At 40.3% G+C, this 21,545-nt stretch overlaps 1 protein-coding gene across 1 annotated transcript in view; it reads left to right on the top strand.

The window, feature by feature from the left end:
• Nucleotides 1-21,279, top strand: part of LOC142960391 (uncharacterized) — a 31,876-nt gene extending 10,597 nt beyond the window's left edge. The window contains exons 2-12 of the mRNA XM_076102205.1: nucleotides 1,027-1,179; nucleotides 4,091-4,198; nucleotides 7,900-8,167; nucleotides 8,625-8,852; nucleotides 9,358-9,464; nucleotides 10,281-10,428; nucleotides 11,791-11,843; nucleotides 12,758-12,855; nucleotides 12,972-13,164; nucleotides 14,041-14,244; nucleotides 14,424-21,279. Of these exons, the coding sequence (XP_075958320.1) occupies nucleotides 1,027-1,179; nucleotides 4,091-4,198; nucleotides 7,900-8,167; nucleotides 8,625-8,852; nucleotides 9,358-9,464; nucleotides 10,281-10,428; nucleotides 11,791-11,843; nucleotides 12,758-12,855; nucleotides 12,972-13,164; nucleotides 14,041-14,244; nucleotides 14,424-15,662 (2,799 nt within the window). The 3' untranslated portion in view covers nucleotides 15,663-21,279. The remainder of the gene's footprint in view (nucleotides 1-1,026; nucleotides 1,180-4,090; nucleotides 4,199-7,899; nucleotides 8,168-8,624; nucleotides 8,853-9,357; nucleotides 9,465-10,280; nucleotides 10,429-11,790; nucleotides 11,844-12,757; nucleotides 12,856-12,971; nucleotides 13,165-14,040; nucleotides 14,245-14,423) is intronic.
• Nucleotides 21,280-21,545: the final 266 nt, after the last annotated feature.

The following is a 21,545-nucleotide window of genomic DNA, read 5'->3' as shown; positions in this document are numbered from 1 at the left end:
AGTTAGTAAGAGCAGCTGCTGCTACATTTTGAATAAAAAGCTGCATCACTTCAGTGATATCTGAACATAATTTGAGTCTCTATCAGGGGTTACAGATGTCTCAACAGTCGCACGAGTTAATTTTTAACATTTCCTCTCCAGGTCTCTTTAATAGACTGTATTACAATATCCTGCTCTGAGTTGCTGTTTATACGTCCTAATATACTGCCTCGCTGCAAGATGGTGCAACTTTATTGTCGGAGGTGTTGATGTCAGAGTTGCTTTCTGCAGAATTTATGGCTTGAACACACCCTAGAGAATGTAGGGAAGACACCGTGTAGCACACAGCCATTTCAACTGCCGGTTTCCCCTTGTAACGCAGGAAAATGTCAAATTGTAGAAAAGGCTGAATTTTATAACATTGAGAATGTACCACGGCTGAGCGTTTGGAATCCGACCCACAGTCCTTTGCTGCATGTCGTCCTCTCTCCTGACGATTACTATCAAATAAAGGCAAAAAAACTATCTTTAGAAGAAGAATAAGCGAGAATATACCTTAGAATTGGTCTTGCGTAACAGCATTGACGTTCTGATGTAGATTTCAGTCAGTTTGTCAGTCTGACATTTGATTCATTAAATGAAATTTAAATTTGTTCCAGAGAAATATAACTCAATGTTTTTGGGCTGGATTTGTAATAATTTGTGTTATTACAAATGTCAAAGTGATTTTGAATAAGACTTTGTTCCATATAACTTAACTCTTTAATAACTTTGACTCTCTGTAGCTTGATTTGAGCAGCTCTACATGTTAGGAATATTAATTTCCTCATCACGAACTTATTTCCTTTTTTCACTCTGATGTTACTTCATCAGGAAGCTGCGCTGAGATCTGCCTCAACTACAGATGATGTTTCTGTCTCTGATATTTGTGAGAGTAACATTCTGGTCTGTGATCGTTCTTAAATACCCTGAGTATACCACAGCCTGTCGAGCCACACGGGGGGCCACTAACTCTTCCTCATCAGTGCTGTCTTGTCTTTCCGTCAGTGGTTGGGTGCCCCCTCCTGCCAGCGAGGCAGCTACGCCTTCTATAAGTCGGTGGGCAGCAGAGCTCAACCCGACGGGCCCGCCCAGGTGTGGAAGCTCGGGGAGTTTTACTTCATCCGCTGTGGACCACAGGATCCCGTGTGCATCGCAGAGGTGAGATTACCTGCTCGTCTGTTAGATTAAAGCTGCTCTAATCTGTGTTATTATCACAGCAACGGCTCACACGACTCTATAATGTCAAAAGGGGTTGCTCTTGTTAATGAACCCACAGAGAATTATCAGCTGACTCTGCAGATCGTGAATAATAGGAAGCTATTGTTATGCATTATCTTGCATTAAAACGATAACATTTAAGCAGCAGAGGCAGAGATCTTCTAAATGTTAGTCCCTAGCAGCTGCATGAATACTGGATACTACAGTTCCCACAATGCAACTTGAAAACAGCAGGTCTGATTTTTCACAAAGCTCCTGCAGAGCCACAGAAAACATTCAACCGTTTCCACAAAATTGTAAAATGGTTTTGTAGTGCCCCTTTAACTGTTGACTGTGTCTAACTAAATGTACAAATTGAGCCCTAAATGGGTCACGCTGCTGCACTCCTGCCTGCTCACATGGGCTGTAGTGGACTCGTAGTATGTTGTGTTGAGTCTACGTCCCACGGCAAGGCTACATTTAGTCGATTCAGGTTGCGAGCTCAAGAAGCGTTAATGAGATTGTATTTAGGTTGACAGTTTTGTATTGACGGTAAATGATCGTAATGACTGATGGGAAGTCTTTGCTTTAACGCATTTGTTCAAGTGACAAACGCTGGAAGGAGAGAAACCAACAGTTAGAACACACTGTTTAAATGAGCCAACGAAACGGAACTAACAAGTTTGTCTTCTTTACCAAATCAATAAATACGAATCACTTGACATATGTGGGTCAGTAACAAACAGCAAATGGAGTCCCTTTCAGAGCCCGCTATGTTAATCTGCAATTCAACATGTTGTGTCTGAATAAACACCTTGTTGACTTTGATGTCTAGCAAAGTCCGACTGTAAACACGTAATGCTGTCTGATTAACATACAGCAGCAACACTAGGTACCATTAGATGATATTTGTGGAGGTAGACCCGCTACGGGGATGGTAAAAAACAAAATCAATCCCATGTACTTCAACATACACTTCTACCGCGTGCATATTGTTTTTTGTTTGGAAGTTAAAAAGTTCATAATTCCCTCTGTGATATATGTGTTATATTGCCGTGAAAACATCTCCTTTTAAACAACTGTATTCATTCAAGCTGAATCACATTTGAACACATCATGATGTTACAGTTTACCATCGCCCAAAACTCATTTTTACTGAATAATGTAAATCAATGTCCTGCTGTTAATGCCGGTTATATGCTGGGTAAACTATGACGTGGCAAATTCAAATTGGCCTCATATTAATGTTTTATTAATAATAAATTAATGCATTAATGGGAAAAGAAGCTACGTATGGTATTGACATTCACAAAGACGTCGGCGATTGCTCTGACGATAGTCGAGCCCAGAGATCATCGTCTGTCGTCACGACCATATTTTACATCCAGTGTGAGAGCCAATAGGAATGAAACGAGACTCCAACTTGACGTCCTGTCGTTCAATGCGTATCCACTGTTGGTACTAAAACACGCAGCAGTATAATTCAGACTCGAATAATGTTTCAAACTGTGCGCAGTTAAAACGCAGCTGTTCTAGTCATGTAGTCAGTTTAGTGTCGTAAACTATCCACTGTTTGTTGGGAGCTCCGTTTTAAAACCAGAATGGAAAGCCAGAAACATCAAAAATACTTTTTCGATGCTATAATGCAGATATATTGCTCTTCATTACTTTTCAAACGTACTTAATCTTTTTCTACCTAATATTTTTGTCCCTGTCAGGAGGCTGTAGTAATGATGACTCAGTGTTTCCAGTGATGTCATTGATCAGTAGTTGTTCGGCAGGTTTTGTTGAGCCAGCTGTGTGACTCTGGAAATGTAAGTTAAACCCAGATATAAAGCTGACGAACCCGACGATCTAGCTCTGTGAAACGAACGTCTGATCTCAACCCAAAGACGCGCTTGCATGCTGCCTGTGGTGAGGGCTCAGGGGCCGTAGTGCTAGCTCTGTTTTAAAGAGGTTACAAGCCAGAAGATGACACGTGGGAATCACAACCACACACAGACGGCACAATATATAATTGCATCTGTAAATCTAACTCATTCTCTTACATTTAAAATTCTAACAATATTTAGCAAAAAGTCTGTTTCCTAACTTAGTATAAGTAAGTATCTCAACTACTCAAAACATAAGGCGACTGAAAATGTCAAAACCATATTTTCAGTTTTGGCGACCAACAGCTGAAGCCTGTCCTTGCTTCTGTACCATCGGAAGTAGTTTTGTCGGCTGAATATTCATCTTTATGTCAGACGCTCTCCTGTTTCCTCATCTCTGTATCCAGGTCTATCCTTAAACCAGGTCTATCCTTGTATTTCTTTAAGCTCAGAGCACTGCTGTACTGGAGTAGAGCCTCAGACCCTTGGTCTGGTTTTATCTGTAATTCTTAAAGCAGTGAATGTCAAACGGAGCATATCTGCCTCCCTGACCTCTCCTTCAAGGTGACAAGATATAATGTAACACAATAATGTAATGGACCCATAATATGAGGATATCTCTGGGTGTCACAACTTGTAAAGTACACAAGTCTTTCCCAGCGTTGCCTAGCTTTAACAGTCGTATAGGTTAAGTTTAGGTTACTATAGATGTGTTCCTGTGAAACTCTTTTATCTTTTGTCAAAAGCTGTCGGTACATAGTGTAACTGGCTGGTTTTCAGTTTGACTGCTTTGCATTTCTGAGCTTAATCAGATCAGATGTGTTTCAGGATGTTCTGTCCTCAGAAGAACTTTAACAAAACTAATTATACATTTTGTTTTTAGTTAAATGCATTTTTTAAATCACAAGAAATGTGGTTCGGAAGACTCCAGCAATCAAAGCTTTTCAGCCAACTGTGTTTTTTAAATGACGTTGTGGTCTTCTTCTCTTCTTCGTGTGCAGGTGACCTTACTGTGGGAGGACCAGACACGACGCCACCTGCTGGCCAGCGCCAGACTCTACTTCCTGCCTGAGGACACGCCGAAGGGGCGGACCAGGGAACACGGAGAGGTGGGTCAAAGTGTTCGTCTCGACATGGACGGATATTTCGGGCACATGTTTATTCTTCCGTTTATTTATATAAATAACTCTGTAGTGCACTGTTTATATTTTTATTACACACGCTTGAATTAATTTTCCTTCAACTACACCAAAAATAAACCACGCACGTATACAAACTTCTATATAAGGGCATATCCTGCACAGGATATGACATACTTGTCCTTCCCATTTATATCAATGAGGGTGAACTAAAAAGTAAGAAGCTTGTGAATTTCCCCTTTTAAAATAAATGTAGATGAGTAAAAAGTCCAATATTTGCTTTTGAAGTGGAGTAGAAGTATAAAGTACTTATGTAAATGTACTGTCCACCACTAAAACCAGAGGATTGGTATTCATAAGTACCACCGACATTATGAGCATTTATACAATATGAAGCATGACAAATAGGAGTGATGTCATTCTGCAATTGCTGCGGTCTGTTAATGGGACTGAACGTCTCCCAAATATTATCTGGGGAATGCTTTAACAGCGTCTATTAATTATCGTGTCACAGGAACTCTACCTCCTTTCTTTTATCCAATCGTCTTTGGCAAAGCACTTAAACAGGTTTAGTCAAATATTTCTTGTTAATCAGAAACTGATCTTTCCCTTTGTCCTCATGCAAATAGCATTACTGAGCTCTAAAGAACATCTCGGCTCTCTGTGGTCTGATATTATTTAATGATCTGATTTATATGAATTAAACAAAAACCAGTAAAATGACTTTAAACACAACACTAATAGAGTAAAAAGTATTGCTGCTGATGTTTTTGATTAACACAGTTCACATGCAGGCTGCAGCTCAGCTTTCACATGAAAATCCCCCTTTGGGACTAATGTCTTACCCAAATGTAAATCTTTGATAATGGCGTGTCTGAAACACACATTTCCAACTTGGATATTTCCACTCTTGAAGTCTCTTTATGGATTGTTCTATTTTCCTGGTGGAAAATTGAGCCTTCAGAAAGTGTTTTCACAGGAATCATTTGTTTTATATGGAGAGTTGAAAGCTGTCTTATTTGTGTTATAAAGTTTTATATGAAAGACATCTTTCTTCTTGAAAGATTATTCGGATCAATCAGTGTTTACATACTTATAACATTAAAAGCATTCATCAACATTACAGCATTTTAAAAGAGGAACAACACCTATAATCTGTAATGTAATGTATATCTGAAAACCCTTTCAGACGGGTGGATTTTCTTTGTTTCCCTCTTTTCCAGTCTTTATGCTAAGCTAAGCTAACTGACTTCTAAATAAGTACCTTTGTCACTTCTACATTAACTTCCACACTACGGCGCAACCCTGGAGTTCTCAAACTAGTGTTGTTAACAATAGTGTTGATGTAGCCTTAGAGTTTGAGTATTTGAGCTTTAAAAATGTTTATTCATGACTCCTGCTGAGCCACTTAATGTAAAAACATTTAACTTTGTTCACATGTTAATGAGCTCACATCTGGAACAGTTGAGGTTTTGTTTGGGAGTGTGTGCGTGTGTGTGTGTGTGTGTGGGGGGGAGTGGGTGGTTCAGGGAGGAGACGTCAGCTGCTTCAGCTCCACTTTAGACCACAGACATAAATGAGTTGCAATATGTCTGCATTGTGCCAATATTATCTAAACAGGTGAACATTGTCAGCTGAAATAAAATGTAGATGTAATGGGTTATTTAAAATCACATGTAAAACATTTTCACTCCTTAAAACCACCTGATTAATCTAATTAAAATGAGCTCCACTTTTACCAGCTGCAACATTAAAGTGATGCATCAATGATTATAATCCAGTAATATTTCTTATTTTTCCTTCATATTAACTCGGCAAACCCTCTGTGTGGTTCTTCAGTAAATAAAGACAAATACAGTTTGACTGTTTAGCTCCTAGATTCTCAGTAAATATCTCTCACCGGCTTGTTTGGTTTATACTTCAGATTCAGCGGTCAGATTTCATTTTACACAAACAAAAAGAAAGACTAAATTCAAATAGCAAAGAGGAAAGAAGAGAAGAGAGGAAACCGGGGTTACAAAGACCAATTATTTACAGATGAATAAATAGTGTTGAGTCCAACATGCATTTCTGTCTCATAAACTTCCTCCTTTATTTTTAAATGCTGCATCACATGCAGTCATGGAACAAGTACTCATATTACTGAAGTATAAGTAACAATACAACACTATAAAAATACTCCATTACATAGACAAGTCCTGTGTTAGAAATGTGACTTATGTATAGAAGTATTAGCGACATAATGTACTTTAAGTACTAAAGTAAAAGTACTCAGAATGGGCCCCTGTCTGTGTTCTATTACTGGATAATTATTATTGGTTTATTTGTATACATAAGCGATACTTTAATGTTGTGGTTGGTTGAGTTGAAGCTAATTTTACCTCATAGACTGCAGGGGTATTTAATATATAATTAAAATATATAATAACATATAAAATACATGAGAATTACATTAATGTCACATAGACGGGCAGAGTGGCTTTTATCCCCCAAAAGTTAGATTGAGAGTTAATATGTGAAACAGTATTAAATCACTTGGAGACAAATACTCGGTGAAGTTCTAATAAACAACCAAAGGCTAAAGTTACCGTCTCGCCTTTTAAAAAGTGCTCTGATGTTTAGATATTTGTCAGCTGTGAAAAGTGTAAACGTTAAATCACTTTCTTTTTTTTTGAATGGTGGAGAAAATGTAAGGTTTAGCTGAAGCTCACTTTCTGCTTTCAGTCACACAGCTGTTTACGTTTCATAATAAATCCTTATTTGGGCAGGTTCAGCCTCATCTCTCTCTCACTCTGCAGGTTCTTTTTATGTTCTCACGTAAATGTCAAAGACTTCATCAGCAAACCAATCAAGAGTTGGCACACGTTCAACTCTGAATGTTCTCCTTCACATGCGTATGAATGAGCAGGTGAATGTCGAACAGGCGGAGTTTGGGAGGAGCAGAGTAACGAAGTGCTTCCTCAGACAAGAATCTAAGAATCTTTTATTGTTGAACTGTTAAACGCTTCTGCCCCACATCCAACCCCTTCACATGCGCATAAATCGTCTTTTCCTTCTATTTGCTAACGAGCCAAAACCAGATTTACTTTTCTCGCTCAAGTTAAAAGTTAGTCCATTGTTGTCAGTCCTCATTGTTTGTTTTGTGGCCGGTTCTCCTTCCTCATGCTTTGTTGAGTTGTTGCAACAATCCATGCAGTGTTGCCAAACTGCCTTCATGACAAGACGTGCTGAAATCTTAATTTAAGATAAACTTTACGAAGTGACGAGTGAAATAAATGCATCAATAGAAAATGTAAAAAGTATGTAAACATCTGTATTGTTAATGTTCTTACCACTTAAATCATGTTTAGTTTCCTCTAAGTAAATATGTAAGCAGGCATTGTTATTTTACACATTAAGTAGTATCAAGCTGGTAATGTTGGCTAAAATCATGCTATTTACCAGAAGATGAGGGCCGACAAGTGATTTTAAGCTGTTAAGTAGATAGTGAAGCCTTTAATTATTAACGCATGTATTAATTTAGGTAGTCACATGTTTTAGTGTTTTTACTATCTTTAGAATTTCATTCATGATAGAGTATTAGATTATTACATTTCAAGAAAACAAAACCACAACATCTCATCCAGAACAGAAGTCTAATCATGGAATGAACCTCTTCTGTGTGTTTTTAGGATGAGGTTCTGGCGGTGTCCAGGAAGATGGTGGTGCGGGTGGAGGACCTGGTGCAATGGGCGTGTGCCGAATCGGCAGGTTGGACCAGCAGCCTGAAGCCACCGCCCTGCGGGACCAACGGCCTCCACAAGCCTCTACAGAGCAGCGACGGGAACAACAACAACAACAACAACAACAACAACAACAACAACAACAACAGCAGCAGCAGCAGCAGCAACAACAACAACAACAGCAGCAGCAGTGAGCCGCTCAAAGACAAAACTGAGAGTAAGAAAATGACTGAAACCCACGAATCAAACGCACCCTGAGACCCCACAGTGATTGGCTAATATGTGTGGCAGCAGCTTAATAAGCTAAAGTTGGTGCATGGAGTACAGAAATATTGTTCTCAGTCAATTATTCATTTTAGCAGCTTCTATTTTTCACTTCTTATAGACGTTTCACAATAGAAGTCGACCAGAAAAGGGAGGGATTATGTCCTTTCAGCCTTTGGACGGCTTTTAATGTAAAACATCTCTGCAGGAAGTTTTAGGTTTCATTGACAGTAGCTTAACAGCTGTTAAAAGAGCAAACGAGTACAAAGATGAAAAATAATGACTCAAAAAGTGAAACGCAGAGTGGTGAGTGCTGTACTGATGGAATTAGTGCGCTGAAGATGGACACCATGCTGAACGTAACAACAGAAGTACGTTTGGTTCATGCGTCCCATGTCTTCTCCTCTCAGATGACCTGGTGGAGCATCAGGGCATCAAAGTGCTCAGCTACCCGCAGTACTGCCGCTTCCGCTCTCTGCAGAGACGCATCCAGGACGGAGCGAGGGGGCCGGTGCTGCAGGACCTCCACCTGCTGGCCCTGGGAGGCGTCAAGGTGCTGCCCAACACGCGGCTGATGTACTGCAGGGACACCTTCAACCACCCGACGCTGGAGAGCGCCAGCTTCTCCTGGCAGTTCAGTGAGTGTTTTAAGGGAAACCAGTCCACTGAGGGGCGATACCAGAGCAGGACCCATACTGGATCACTGAGGCCGATACTTGACAATATATTTTATAACAGGCGACAAAAAAGGTTATTTGCCGGCAATACTCTGATACTGGATCAAACTGTTTCTAGGTTTTCTGTGTCATTTAGTTTGTGGTTTGCTTTCACACAACTTTATTTAGGAATATAAAACAAAAAGCTTTAGATGTTGCCTCTGTTGGTCCCTCCAAACTCCCTTATTAATTATATATATATATATATATATATATATATATATATATATATATATATATATATATATATATATATATATATATATATATATATATATATATATATATATATATATATATATATATATATATATATATATATATATATATATATATATATATATATATATATATATATCTAGCTCTCTGAAATAATTGGAAAGTACTTAGAATTACGAGCCGTTTCTGTTGTGTGTTTTTTCTGCAGGATGTCCGTCTGTCAGTCTTCGAGGGCGACCTCGCAAGAGGAGAGGCCAAGACGACAAAGACTCCCCGAACTCCAGCCAATCAGAGTCCTGGATTGAGAGGATGAAGGTTTGTTCCTAATATGTAATTTTTTAAGTCTGTGGGGCTTACGTTTTTTCAATCACAGCAGTATCTTTAATTATTATTAAGTTAAATGCACCAACTACCAGGTTTGTTTGAAGCCTCTCTGTAGAATCTCTTCTTGGAGGCCCAGCAGGGTTTGTCCACCAAGCCATAATGTGAGGGGGGAAAACAAACACTCCAGATACAACAACCCTAAATCTGCTAATTACATGTCCTAGAGCCAGTGTTATAAAGTTTAAAAAATTGCAACAAAACATAAATACCAATAAAGGTGAGGAAAGCACCTTTCAACAAGAAGCAAAGAAATGCATAATACACAATAAAGTCAGCCACAGCTGTACTTTGTTTAGTGCTGATTAGCAAATGTTGGCATGCTAAAAATGAAACTAAACATGGTAAACATTATACCTGCTGAATGCAGCATGTTCACAGTGTCGGTGTGAACATGACACTGTGTTGACACTGCTGTTAGCATGCTGATGTTTGCAAGTAGCTCAAAGCACTGCTGTGTCAAAGTACAGCCGCTGTCGTAGATTGTTATTCTTGTTCATTTAGATATAAAAGGTGGACGTGTATTTAAGATGATAAAGGAAACTCATAATTGCTGTATTAACAAAGAGGAACAGTGTTCAGTACATTTCTTCACTGACACTGAGACTTGATTGATCACTAAACAACACGACTACAGACTTCTAAAACGTGAAGCAAAACGACCGACAATTTCTAGTTTCATTATATGTGTTACTGTGTAAACTGGTTTAGTCTGTCCCTGTCTGTGTTGTAACACTCGTCTCCTCTCAGGAGAACGTGATGGGCAGCGTGGAGGTCGGCTGTGAGGGCAGCTGGCTCCCCGACCCTGAGGAGCAGCTGTTCCTGGATCAGCTCTTTGCCTACATGGAACGCCTCGGCTCGCCCATCCACAAAGTCCCCAACCTTGGCTTCAAGAAGAGTGAGTCTCATCTATTTCTTCTTTTTGTCTATCTGTTCTTTCTTTCTCTCTTATCTATACGCTCTTTTTTTTATCTCTTTTTTTCTGGCCTTTTTGTCTTTCTTCTCTTTCTGTTTTTTATTATTTTCTTTCTGATAGTCTTTCTGTTTCTCATGTATTTCTTTCCTTTCTGTCTTACTTATATTTTGGTTTCTTTGGTTTCTGTTCTTTTATATTTCCATCCTTTCCCCTCCTTCTGTATTTTGTTCTTTCTCTCTTTGAAAGGTGCTCTTGACCTTAGAGAAATTAAAGGAGAAGTTGACGGGTTCAGTTCATCATGCTTCTGGCTAAATCTGTCAGAAAACATTTCTGTTCCACCTTTTCATTTAACCAGAACTGCCCCGTTGAGATTACAAATCTTTTTCAAGAGGCCAAAAGTTACAGACCGACAACCTAAATCACAAACGCTAAAAATATCCCACAAGATAGCAGATTAATAAAGTCATATCAACAATAAAGTCTTATAAAAGATCACATCTTAGAAACAACAGCTGATTAAAACAGCACTGTGGACGGCTGCAGCTCAACACTCCTGCTCGACTGGTTTAACGATCACACTTGTTTGTGTTCAGGCTTCATATCGTATCTCTGCTGTTCACAGTTTACCAGCAGCAGAACATCTTCTTTAAAATGATAATCATAAAATGAAAATCATATTTCAAGTTCAGCCTTTTTTTCTGCCTTCACCATCAACTATTACATATAACAATACAAATATACATCATGCAGAATAATACCACAACTCAAAATGTGAACTTCTTCATTAGAAATACAAATGTAATGTTTCTATCATATCTTTATTTACTTTATACTTATATCAAGTTCAATTAAATATTCATACTGATAAAATACTATATTTAATATCTAGGGAAACTTTGGGATCTTAACTATCATTTTGATCTGAGATAAACTGAATACAAAAGTTTTTACTCGTGGAGCTGCCTGAAGCTTTTGTGTGTTTGATTATGTAAATATGTGGCAGCGGAAGTCCTGATCTGAAGCGGTGCTTCTGCTCTCTGTCTTCCCCTGAGGATCGTTAACATTTCATCTGATCTGTTTCATCATATTAAGGCTGCAGTCAAACCCTAATCATATACAAACAGGAGGGTTTGTTTATCTGGATCTTTATAAGCAGGAGAGAATAAAACTGTGCTCATTTGAAGTCCTTTACAGGTTTTTATCAGAACACATTTGTTTAGTCAAATTGAGTACTTTTATTTCAGAGGTACAACTTTTGTCTGCCGTGTTTCATATTTGCATGTCTCATCTGTTTCCACTTGCCATGCTGCCGAGTTTAAACATGTCCGCCTCCTCTCTCCTTAGTTGACCTCTTCCTCATGTACTCTGTGGTCAAGCGGCTCGGAGGCCACAAAAGGGTGAGTCGCTTCAAGTTATTTCAGTTTATTTAGCCTTTTTAACCTTTATCTTGGGGAATAGTTTGATATTTTGTGAAATTCTTATTTGTTTCTTCGTGGAGAGTTGCATGAGAAGATTGAAACCACTCTTATGTCTGAACGCTAAATATTTACTTAGCATCAGCAGCCAGTTAGCTTAGCATAAAGACACATCCAACTCCACACCCTAAACAAATAGAGAGAGCAGGCCCTACAACAATGTGTTGTTTTGGGTGGTAAACGGGCCTTTGTAATTCAGATTGCCACCTCGAAAATAGGTATGTGCATTCAGTGACAATCAGTCATTTCTAAGCAGTTTTCAGTAAATAAACACACAGAAAACCCAGCTTTACAATCGATGTAAACAGGCAGAAGGTACAGAAACGGGCGGTATAGTTTCAGCTCAGTGCAGCTCTGTTGACAACAAAAGGCCTGTTCAATCGTTCATTTCTCCCTCTGTACTGAGCTGAGCCTTGTACTGAACAATACTGCATTATACAACATGGTGTTACACCCCTAATGACACACTGTATAATGTATGTAATTGTTGCAACACACACCCAACAACTCGCACGCCAAACAAAAAACAAAAAATTATTCATCATTATAATTAATGAATTTCCAACCAACACGTTGCATTCAACCCACACAGACTCATCCTAAAATACGTCCCAGCTGCAGTCACACTTAATTCAGCTCCTCGTCCATTTTCATGATGATTACCCATTGAACGTGTCTTATTTCTGAATGGTAGTTCAATTTTCCAATTCAAAGTGAACCCAGCAAACACGCGTTCCTTTTCAGCAGGATTTCAGAATTTCAAAGCTGATCATGTTCATGCTTGTGTGTGTGTGTGTGTGTGTGTGTGTGTGTGTGTGTGTGTGTGTGTGTCACAGGTGACATTGGACCGTCTCTGGAAAATAGTCTATAACGAGCTGGGAGGATGTGCCGGCAGCACCAGTGCTGCTACCTGCACCAGGAGACACTACGAGAGGTCAGACATGAACATGAACCCCTCCTACGAAATCCTTCAGGCTCAAACAAAAGGTCCAAATCTAAAAGTACATGCACTTAGCATCCTGTAACTGTGTGTGTGTGTGTTTATCTCAGGCTGATGCTTCCTTATGAAGAGCACCTCGGAGCAGCAGCAGGAAGAGAAGCAGCAGAATTCAAAATCCCAGAATCCCCCATGCCTCTGAAACCCAGAGGGATAAGAGGAAGGAAACCACTTCAGAGAGGCAGAAAACCAGGACCCAAATCCAAGGACAAGAAGATGACAACCCCTGCTGCTGCTTCTCATGCTGTAAGTGACAAAGCAAATGTACACAATAGTTCATTTTATTATCATTTGTTTTAATCATGTAATGACTTGGATGACTTTGCTACTCCTTCAAACTCAATTTGCCTCCTGTTCTGTTTACTTCTGCTGCCAATTTGCACCGTACACGTTTTTCAGTCAGAGATGTGTTTTTGCCAGCGTGGGCTCTTCATCTTAAAGAAACACTGTGACGTCATTGACTCTTGATAAGTTTGGAAGCAATATCGGAATGTACCTTTTTAAATAAGTTTGTCTTGATAAAACCTGCAAACATCCTAACAGGTCAGGGGTCGTATTCACAAAACATCCTAGGACTAAAAGTTATGAGACATTTTTAAAATGTAGGGTGTGTCAGCCCCATCTTTAGCCATTTATTAAGTTTTTGGTCTAATCTTTTGGAATAATGACATATTAATAACTTTTAAAAGTATATTTTGATGGTGGTGAGTTAATAAAGATCCAATCGGCTTACCCACAAGTCACAACAATCCACAGTGGAGATGATGGTTAGCACAATTAAATAAATAAAGCTGGTTCCATGGCCATCGCTGGATTTCCAGCTAAAAACAAGTGAGTGTTTTATTTTGTGGAAAGCCAAAGTCCTTTGTGAATACGGCCCAGATAAAGAAAGCAAGGCAAGGGAAATGCATTGATATTGCACATTTCATTGCTGGTAAACTCAATGAGCTGCGCATTATATGTACACAGCAATAAGCAACATGTACAGAATACAAGAATGTGCAACTACAGTACAAGAGAAAAATACACACAAAAAACAACAACATCCTAAAGACATGAACAAACCCAGCGAAGGCTTAAAAGACACTAGACACGAGCGCTGATCTTCGTCTCTCCGAGTAGATCGTGAACCCGAGCGGCACCTTGGTGGTGAAGAGAGGCAGAGGCCGGCCGCCGGGCACGCGCAACAAGGCCACGCTGATCGCTCAGGCCAAGCTGGTGGCTCAGCAGCAGGCCAAAGCCAAAGCAGCAGCTGAGTCTCAGCAGCAGAGTCCTCTGCTTCCAGTCCGAGGGGACGGTGGACCGGCCCCCAGCAGCACGCACAGGGTAACGCCTCCAACACTGCTGTCCTGTGAAATGATCACCACCTGTAGGCTTGATAGGACCTTAACGTAATATGTATTTAAACTATACAGAGCTGCAACAAAAGCTGATAACAGATTAATAAATATGAATAAACCCTATCCATGACCGCCTTGTTCTTCTTCTCTCCTCCCTCCCTGCAGCCCGTCTATCCGGCTATCCTCCCTGTCAACATGCCCCTCACCCCCGACCTCTCCCCCATGTCAGCCCCCTTCCTCCCCTTCCTGCCCAAACCAAAGGAACCGATGCCGGACCGAGGGGAGTCCGTGGCTCCTGCTCCAGGTGTGCTCCTCTCCACTCTGCCTCGCCACTTTGTTGGAGGATCTCTGGGCGGCTTCAGTCCCATCAAAGGCGTCTGTCCTCTGGATGTCTTCAGGAACCGCATCAGCCTCCAGAGAGTCCCGGAGAGCCCGGCCCTGACTCCTCAGGACCCGACCCAGCACCACCCGACCATCTACACACTCCAGCCCAAAAGTGGAAGCCTGAATACGCCTCATCCCAGCGTGGACCAGCTCCAGCCTCAGCCCCACCCGCTCCACCAGCACCAGCAGCAGCAGCACAACCACTGCTCGGGGTGTAACGTGGACGAGGCAGCCCAGAGAGGAGGCAGCCGGGACGCCAGGAACCGGCCTCCTCTGCCCCCTCTCCGGGTCCTGCCTTTGAACCTGGACTGCAGCGTTCAGGTGTGCCAGCTGATGAGGACTCGTCTGGGCTCATCTCAATTCCAGACCTTCACCCGCCGACTGTCGGAGGCTCTGTCCCAGGACCTGAGCACCAAGCCCCCCTGCTCTCCCATCACCCCTCCCCCCGAGCAGGCGCTGCCTCTCAACCTCAGCAAACGGTTAACGGCTAAGAGACCCAGCACGGAGGGACCGGAGCCGAGTCTGGCAACGATCAACGGGATCACGGATCAACCGTCATCCAAGAGACCCAGACTTGGCTGCACGGAGCAAGCTGAGGGCTTCAGCCTGGGAGGCCGGTCCAGCTCTGGAGGAAGTGACGGAGGAGGAGAACAGGATGTTGAGATGGAGAACCAGGAGGAACCCGCGGACCTGAGCTCCCCTAGCAGGATCAGGGCCTTCCTGCTCGGGCTGCCACCCTTCCAGGTGAAATTTGAGGACGATCTGAACGGGACGAGGTTTGGGAAATTTCTTCCACCGGTATCCATGGCCGACACCCCGAGGACCGAGACAGAGACAGGAGAGGGAGGAGTGGAAGTGAAGGAGGAGGTGGTGGTTGAAATAGAGCGACGTGAAGCTGAGAGAAACAACAAACTACAGAAGTCAGAGCAGGAGGAGAAAGATCCCCCCCACCTCTCTGGTCCTGGTCCAGCAGAGCTGAAGAGAGCCGGGCCCTCAAACACTGACACGCACTGTTTTTAGCATTATTCCCTCTGTTGATATTAGCATTTTGTCTGATAAATTGGGGATTTGTTTCCACCGTGGGGCTTGGTTTTGGATGCCGGATGTTTCAGCGGTTGATCCGGCTCAGGTTAACGCCTGAACATCTGGAGCAGGGACGTTTTCTTTGCTTCACATTTAAGAACAATTGAACTCACAACTTCTCTTTCTTTCCCATTTTTGTCTCCTTGTTGTTTTTTTCCGTTTTTTTAGATCACGTCGTTGACTGAACTTTGCAGAGGAATGACGACACTGAGACTCATGACAATCACAAATCAGTTTCTCTTTCTTTCTCTGTTCGCTTCTGTCTCTTTAAGGTAAAACACAAAGAAACAGAGGAGTGAGACTGTGACTCTTAAACACTGCCATAACCCTCCATAACACTATTAACTCTACTATTCAATGTTTCGGTGGAATGTTGAAAAAGATCCATATTACTTAAAATATAAATCATTCTATCTATGCGTGATGCTATGCATCAAGACTTCATAAATTAGCATCTAGAGTGTACTGTAGTTTGATAGTTTCATTTTTAAATTGTACTCTACTTCTGTAGAGAGATAGTTATTTTCTGATAAAGTGTCTAGATGTTATCTGGAGCTCCTCAGTCTTCACGTTATAGCTCGTTAAGTGAAGCCTTTCTGTAGTCCTGCTCGTTAGAAGAAATTATATAAACTTACACATATGTGCCTTAAATGGCCGGCGATCTGTTTCATCGCTGGCTTCAAATACATTCAGTTAAAGAGATACCTTGATGTTGGACCTGTTAGGTTTCCCTTCACTCCTCAGCAGGGCTGGGTGTCTCTGAACTACTAGTGTGGAGACGATGCCTGAGATTCTGTTACGTTGAGAAATGAAACAACTTTTAACAAAAGAAGCCAAAGTCATCAAATTTTACATGTCTTAATATTAGCAGCTGTACTTAAAACTGGTAAAAATGTAGGTTTAAATCAAGAGGTTTAAAAATGCTGACACGTTTCACACGGCACTAATAAATAAAGTAAACGTTTCGATACCCAGCCCAGCTGTTTTCCTGGTTAACACCACTGTGGCCACTCGTTGGCGCCGTCGTCCCGCCTTCATCGCTACCACTCGTTCAGCCGATAACGAATCAGCACAGGCAGAAGAATCGTGTGTAGAGATCAAACATGTAGCCCGAACATTCAGACTACCTCAGTTGTTTTTCCAACAATTTACATTTTTTCTTAAATTCCAGAAAAATATTGGTTTGTGTCTTTCTTTAAATTTGTTGACAATAAGAAAAATATATAATATCACCAGAATTATCCTTCAACCTGCAATCTGGATACTTCACGGTTGTGCTTTACCCCTGATATTACGGAGCGCTCAGTTCAATCAACTGATATCAAGGAGAGGTGGAGGTAGTTGACCTTTCAACTTGTCAGGGTGTTTATTTTTTGTTATGTGAATAGTTTGACATTCTTGGGAAGTAGACTTACTTGCTTCCTGGCCGAGTGTTACCAACATCTCTAAAAGCTTACTCTTTAATACTTTATACTTTTGTTTAATCTGTACAAAAAAGTAAATGTAAAAATGACACGTTGTGGTCCTTGTGGGAGGTTGTATACCACCATATTTGTTTGCTAGGAGCACCAGTCAAGAAGTAGTCTGACACATAACCCCTTTAAGATTAAGATTTAAACATTTTAATCAGTGAGCGTCAGCGGTGTATTTTGTGACTGTTGGACAGAGCCTGGCTAGCCGTTCCCCCTCTTTGCATTCTTTGTGCTAAGCTAGGCTAATCATACATTTAGTAGTATTATATATATTATATTATATTTGAGTAGTATCGATCTTCTCATCTAAATCCGGGCAAGAAAGCAAAAAAGCCGTTGCTTTAAGAGAGCGGCCGACATTCTCATTCTCAGTGAAAATGAGAAAATCGAACCTTAAGCATTCACCAAAGAACGTGTTGCCGTTTCCCACTTTAAACCAATCCTCCTCTTCATCTAAAGTGCCAACACAAACACACCGACACCATATTGTGACAAAAACCCGATGTAGCTCTAAGAAAAGAAAATCAAAATGTCAAGGTATCCCTTTAACCGCAGCCTTCTCCTTCCACTCGTCTCGGTTGGTTTCAGATTTGCACACCTACTGTACCCACGTGCTTCATTTGTTTTTCCATATTTATATTTGCCATGTTTCATTTCATCTTACTGCCAATTTCTTTTGTTATTTTAATAGTGGAATCAGCTACGACACCGAAATTAACTGGTGCTGTTTATTCTTTATGTAGCCATATTGTTGTTGTTTTTAATGGTTAAAGCTGCAAATTCTTTTCATCTCAGAAAGTCATTAGTCTCAAACAGCTTCTTCCTGCTTTTGAAACGAGTTTAACATTTCTCACAGCAGATTTATTTGTCCAGAGAGTTTTAAGAAAATATTTTAAAGAACTAAATTAAAAGATAACATGACTTGTAATGAAAATATTTGCAGTTTTATTCTGATTTATCGGGCGGTTGGCTCTGTGTGAGACGGAACTGTTTGTGAATGAATGCATGAGTGGAGAAATGTATCCTCGGTAGATCATAGCTGCGCAGAAGCACCAAAGCACATGCAACTCCACCAGACCTCACCAGTGACGGTTCATATTTTAGGATATTATTGGTCATTATTTTTAACGAGAGGAAGACAAAATACTTCTCGTTTGTGGTTATTTCTTGACAACAATCATCAATGCAGTGAGAGTGGATATATCTCACAATAAGTCTGATATTCTTACAGCTGGATTAATGTATATTTTGGGTCTCGCTCTGCTTCATCCTGTCTGTAAGCCTTTATTTATTAAGGTGACGTGTTTCTGAGCGCGCTCAGTCTGTGCAGTGCTGCCCTGCAGTAAAGGCCTCCGTGTGCTTTAAAGAAAAGAGTTCGTACACCTTGCGGCTAAAGATAAAAATGTTTGTATCTGAGCTTTCGCACTTGATTGTTGGGTGAGAAGCCGCTCGGTGGCGGTAATGTACCACCAGCGAAGAAGAAGAACAGCAGCATGTTTGTTTCCCTTTTTTTAGAAATGTCTTTTGTGTGTCTTGGCGCTGAATTCGTTAAAATGGGGAGGACGGCTCACACTTTTACTGCACTCGGTTGTACGTTAGAAAAAGGACGCTTGAGATCAAACTCCAGCTACTTTCACACCTCCGTACAAACTCCTCCTCAGCTGTAAAGAGAGGTGTGAGACACGTTTACACCATCGAAAGTGTTCACAAACTCCCTGATAAACTGTTGCTACGCCTGTCAATTTATAACTCTCCTTCACAGTGGATGTAATCGTGAAAAGGGCTTTTTTATTTTATTCAACCCTGCAAAAATATTCTAGTTGGCTGATAAAATTCTTCTTGGCCTTGGAAGTGACGCTGGGCTAGCTTACTTCTGTAGGTTCAGCAGTACGCTAGTTAACCAGACATGCTAACGTTTGTAGCTTACGATAAGCACCCTGTTTATTGCATTCCTGACGTAGTTGCTCTTGCAATTTTGGTTTTGGAAACGCTTTAAACTTTTAACGCTTTGCGAAAATAAAGATGTATTAGCTTCATTAGATAAGGTTCACAAATATAAAAACTTAAGTCCTGTCAAAAGTTTAAGATAATTCTTTTTCGAGGTGTCCAGCTACCTTCATACAACCACAGGGCCGTCGCCGACAATATGTGTAACTTTCTGAAAAACTGGCGTGAACTAATCTTTCAAGCTCTCTTTTTAAACGAGTTCTCCATACAAATACTTCTGCCACTTTATTTGTGTGAAAAACCGAGTGAAACACCTTAAACTAACTGACTTAAGTGAGTTATTGCATCTTCAGCTCCGCTACGTAGTGGCAGGCTGTTCACCCCTCGAGTGTGGCGTTTACACATTTTCCTTTGCTTTCATGTTTAACATTCTACACGCTGGGAGCTTCCCAGTCAAACCACAGCTCCACAGGACCAGTTTGATGTCAGTCTGACTCTCCTGAACATTTTGTTGCCTTACTTAGTTAACCCCCCCCCCCCCTGCATGATCATTTTTTATGTTAATGACAACATGTGGAGATCTTCTAGTTTGGACTAAAACCAGTATGACAGTCAAATAGTTTTTCTTCTTCTTTGGTTATTTAAGTTTGTAAAGGTTTCTTTAGGTATAATTTCTTTTTTTTTTCCTTTCCTTTTTGATAAAGATTTAAATGTTTACATTTTGTTATGCATGTTCAAACTGATTTGTTATATCCAGTGTTTTGCACACTACTTCGGCATCGGTCTTGAACGGCACTGCTCATTTATGTAAAGTACTTAAAAATGAAGTGCCTGATACTTAAAAGTGAACATTGAGCGTTGATATTTGTAAGAAACTGAAAGTTCCGTTTGCTCGTTAGCCTTCATACCATTGACTTGAACAACGGCTCCTGTTGTCGTGTGGTGTTTTCTCAATCCCTTGTTTCAAAGCGAGAGGGGAGATTATCTCGCAGGACGCTTGCTCGACTCCGCGGCGTCTCCCGGAGCAAACTGGACCTACAGGACTCGACACCTAGTGATGTGATTCATCCGGTGAGCAACATTCATGAAGATAAATGATCAAATGAAAGGTGCTACATGTGACATTTTAACATCTGGGAATTATTACAGACAAGAGAAGAAGAACTTTGTCATGAAACCAAGCTGTGAAATGACTGAGGCACAAACAATTATTTTCATTATTGAACAATTAATCATTCAGTCTATGAAAAGTTTAGACGTCCGGCAGATTTCTACACTCCAAACCAGTGAATTTGACATTTATACGTAAAAAAAAAAGACTTAAAAGGGAATACAAATTTGCATTATCCATTAATTCTTTAATCTATAAAACATGATAAAATAGGGAAGATGTCCTTCACACAGATCAAATTGATGTCTTGTTTTGTCCAGCCAACGGTTAAATTGAGCGGAAGGGTTCATGGGAAATGTAGTCTGAATTTGGAAAACTATCGGCACTAAAAGTGCTTTTCCATCCTGTAAAAGTGAGACGACGATGTTATAAATGCTGCATGTTGCACCTTTTTCCTAAACTATTGGATGTTAAGTACCAATGAATGTTTCAGTCACATCTTCTTGTGATCTCATTTTGAGCACTTGACACCATTTCCTCAAATTTTTTGGTTATTTTTTTCCTCCTCAACAAAAGATGAACTTTAAAAAGTCGGTCACACGTTTTTGTTTTTTCCTTTATAAACTGTGTTGAACTTTTGAAGAGAGCGGACTCTTTCTGGTATAATCAGTCTGCGAGGAGTTTCACTCGATCCAGGTTCTTGCATTTGTGTGATTTGATGATTGCAGATCTGCAGCACAAACTCCAGTTCCATATTTTAGTTTCTATAAGCGGTTAACGGCTGGCAGTGTCAGGTACCATTCCATTTTAACACTGTATATTTATAATAAAAGTAATCCGTTAATAAAGCCTGAGTGGGGTTTTGTTTTGTTTCTTTCTGAACAAAGTTGAGTTCATTTCTGCTCTTCTATGATGAATGACCATTTACTGTCATGTTCATGGTGTGTTCTCATGTGGGATTTTGAGGATCACATAGAAAATTTTAAATTGTGTAAAAAAAAATAAAAAAAATAAAAAATCGAAATGATGAGAAATAAGTATTTTTCGCATTTTTTCAAAATTTCATTAGAGGTTTTTTGACAATAATGTAATAAGAGAATAAAGTATTGATTTTAGAAATAAGTTTTGCCTTGAATTTGTAAATAAATCATAATATGAGATTAAAGTTGGGATTTTAAAATAAACAAAAATAAAAAATTCTTTCTGAAAGAAGTTGTATTGTTGCAAGATTAAAGTTGTAATTCGGAGGTGCAATTATAAATGGTAAATTATAATATTCTGATAATAAAG

This window comes from Anarhichas minor, unplaced genomic scaffold (assembly GCF_050575085.1).
Source record: "Anarhichas minor isolate MPS153535 unplaced genomic scaffold, ASM5057508v1 ptg000027l, whole genome shotgun sequence".
Classification (NCBI taxonomy): domain Eukaryota; kingdom Metazoa; phylum Chordata; class Actinopteri; order Perciformes; family Anarhichadidae; genus Anarhichas; species Anarhichas minor.
Note: the sequence above shows the minus strand (reverse complement) of the source record. Positions and strands in the feature narration are given on the sequence as shown.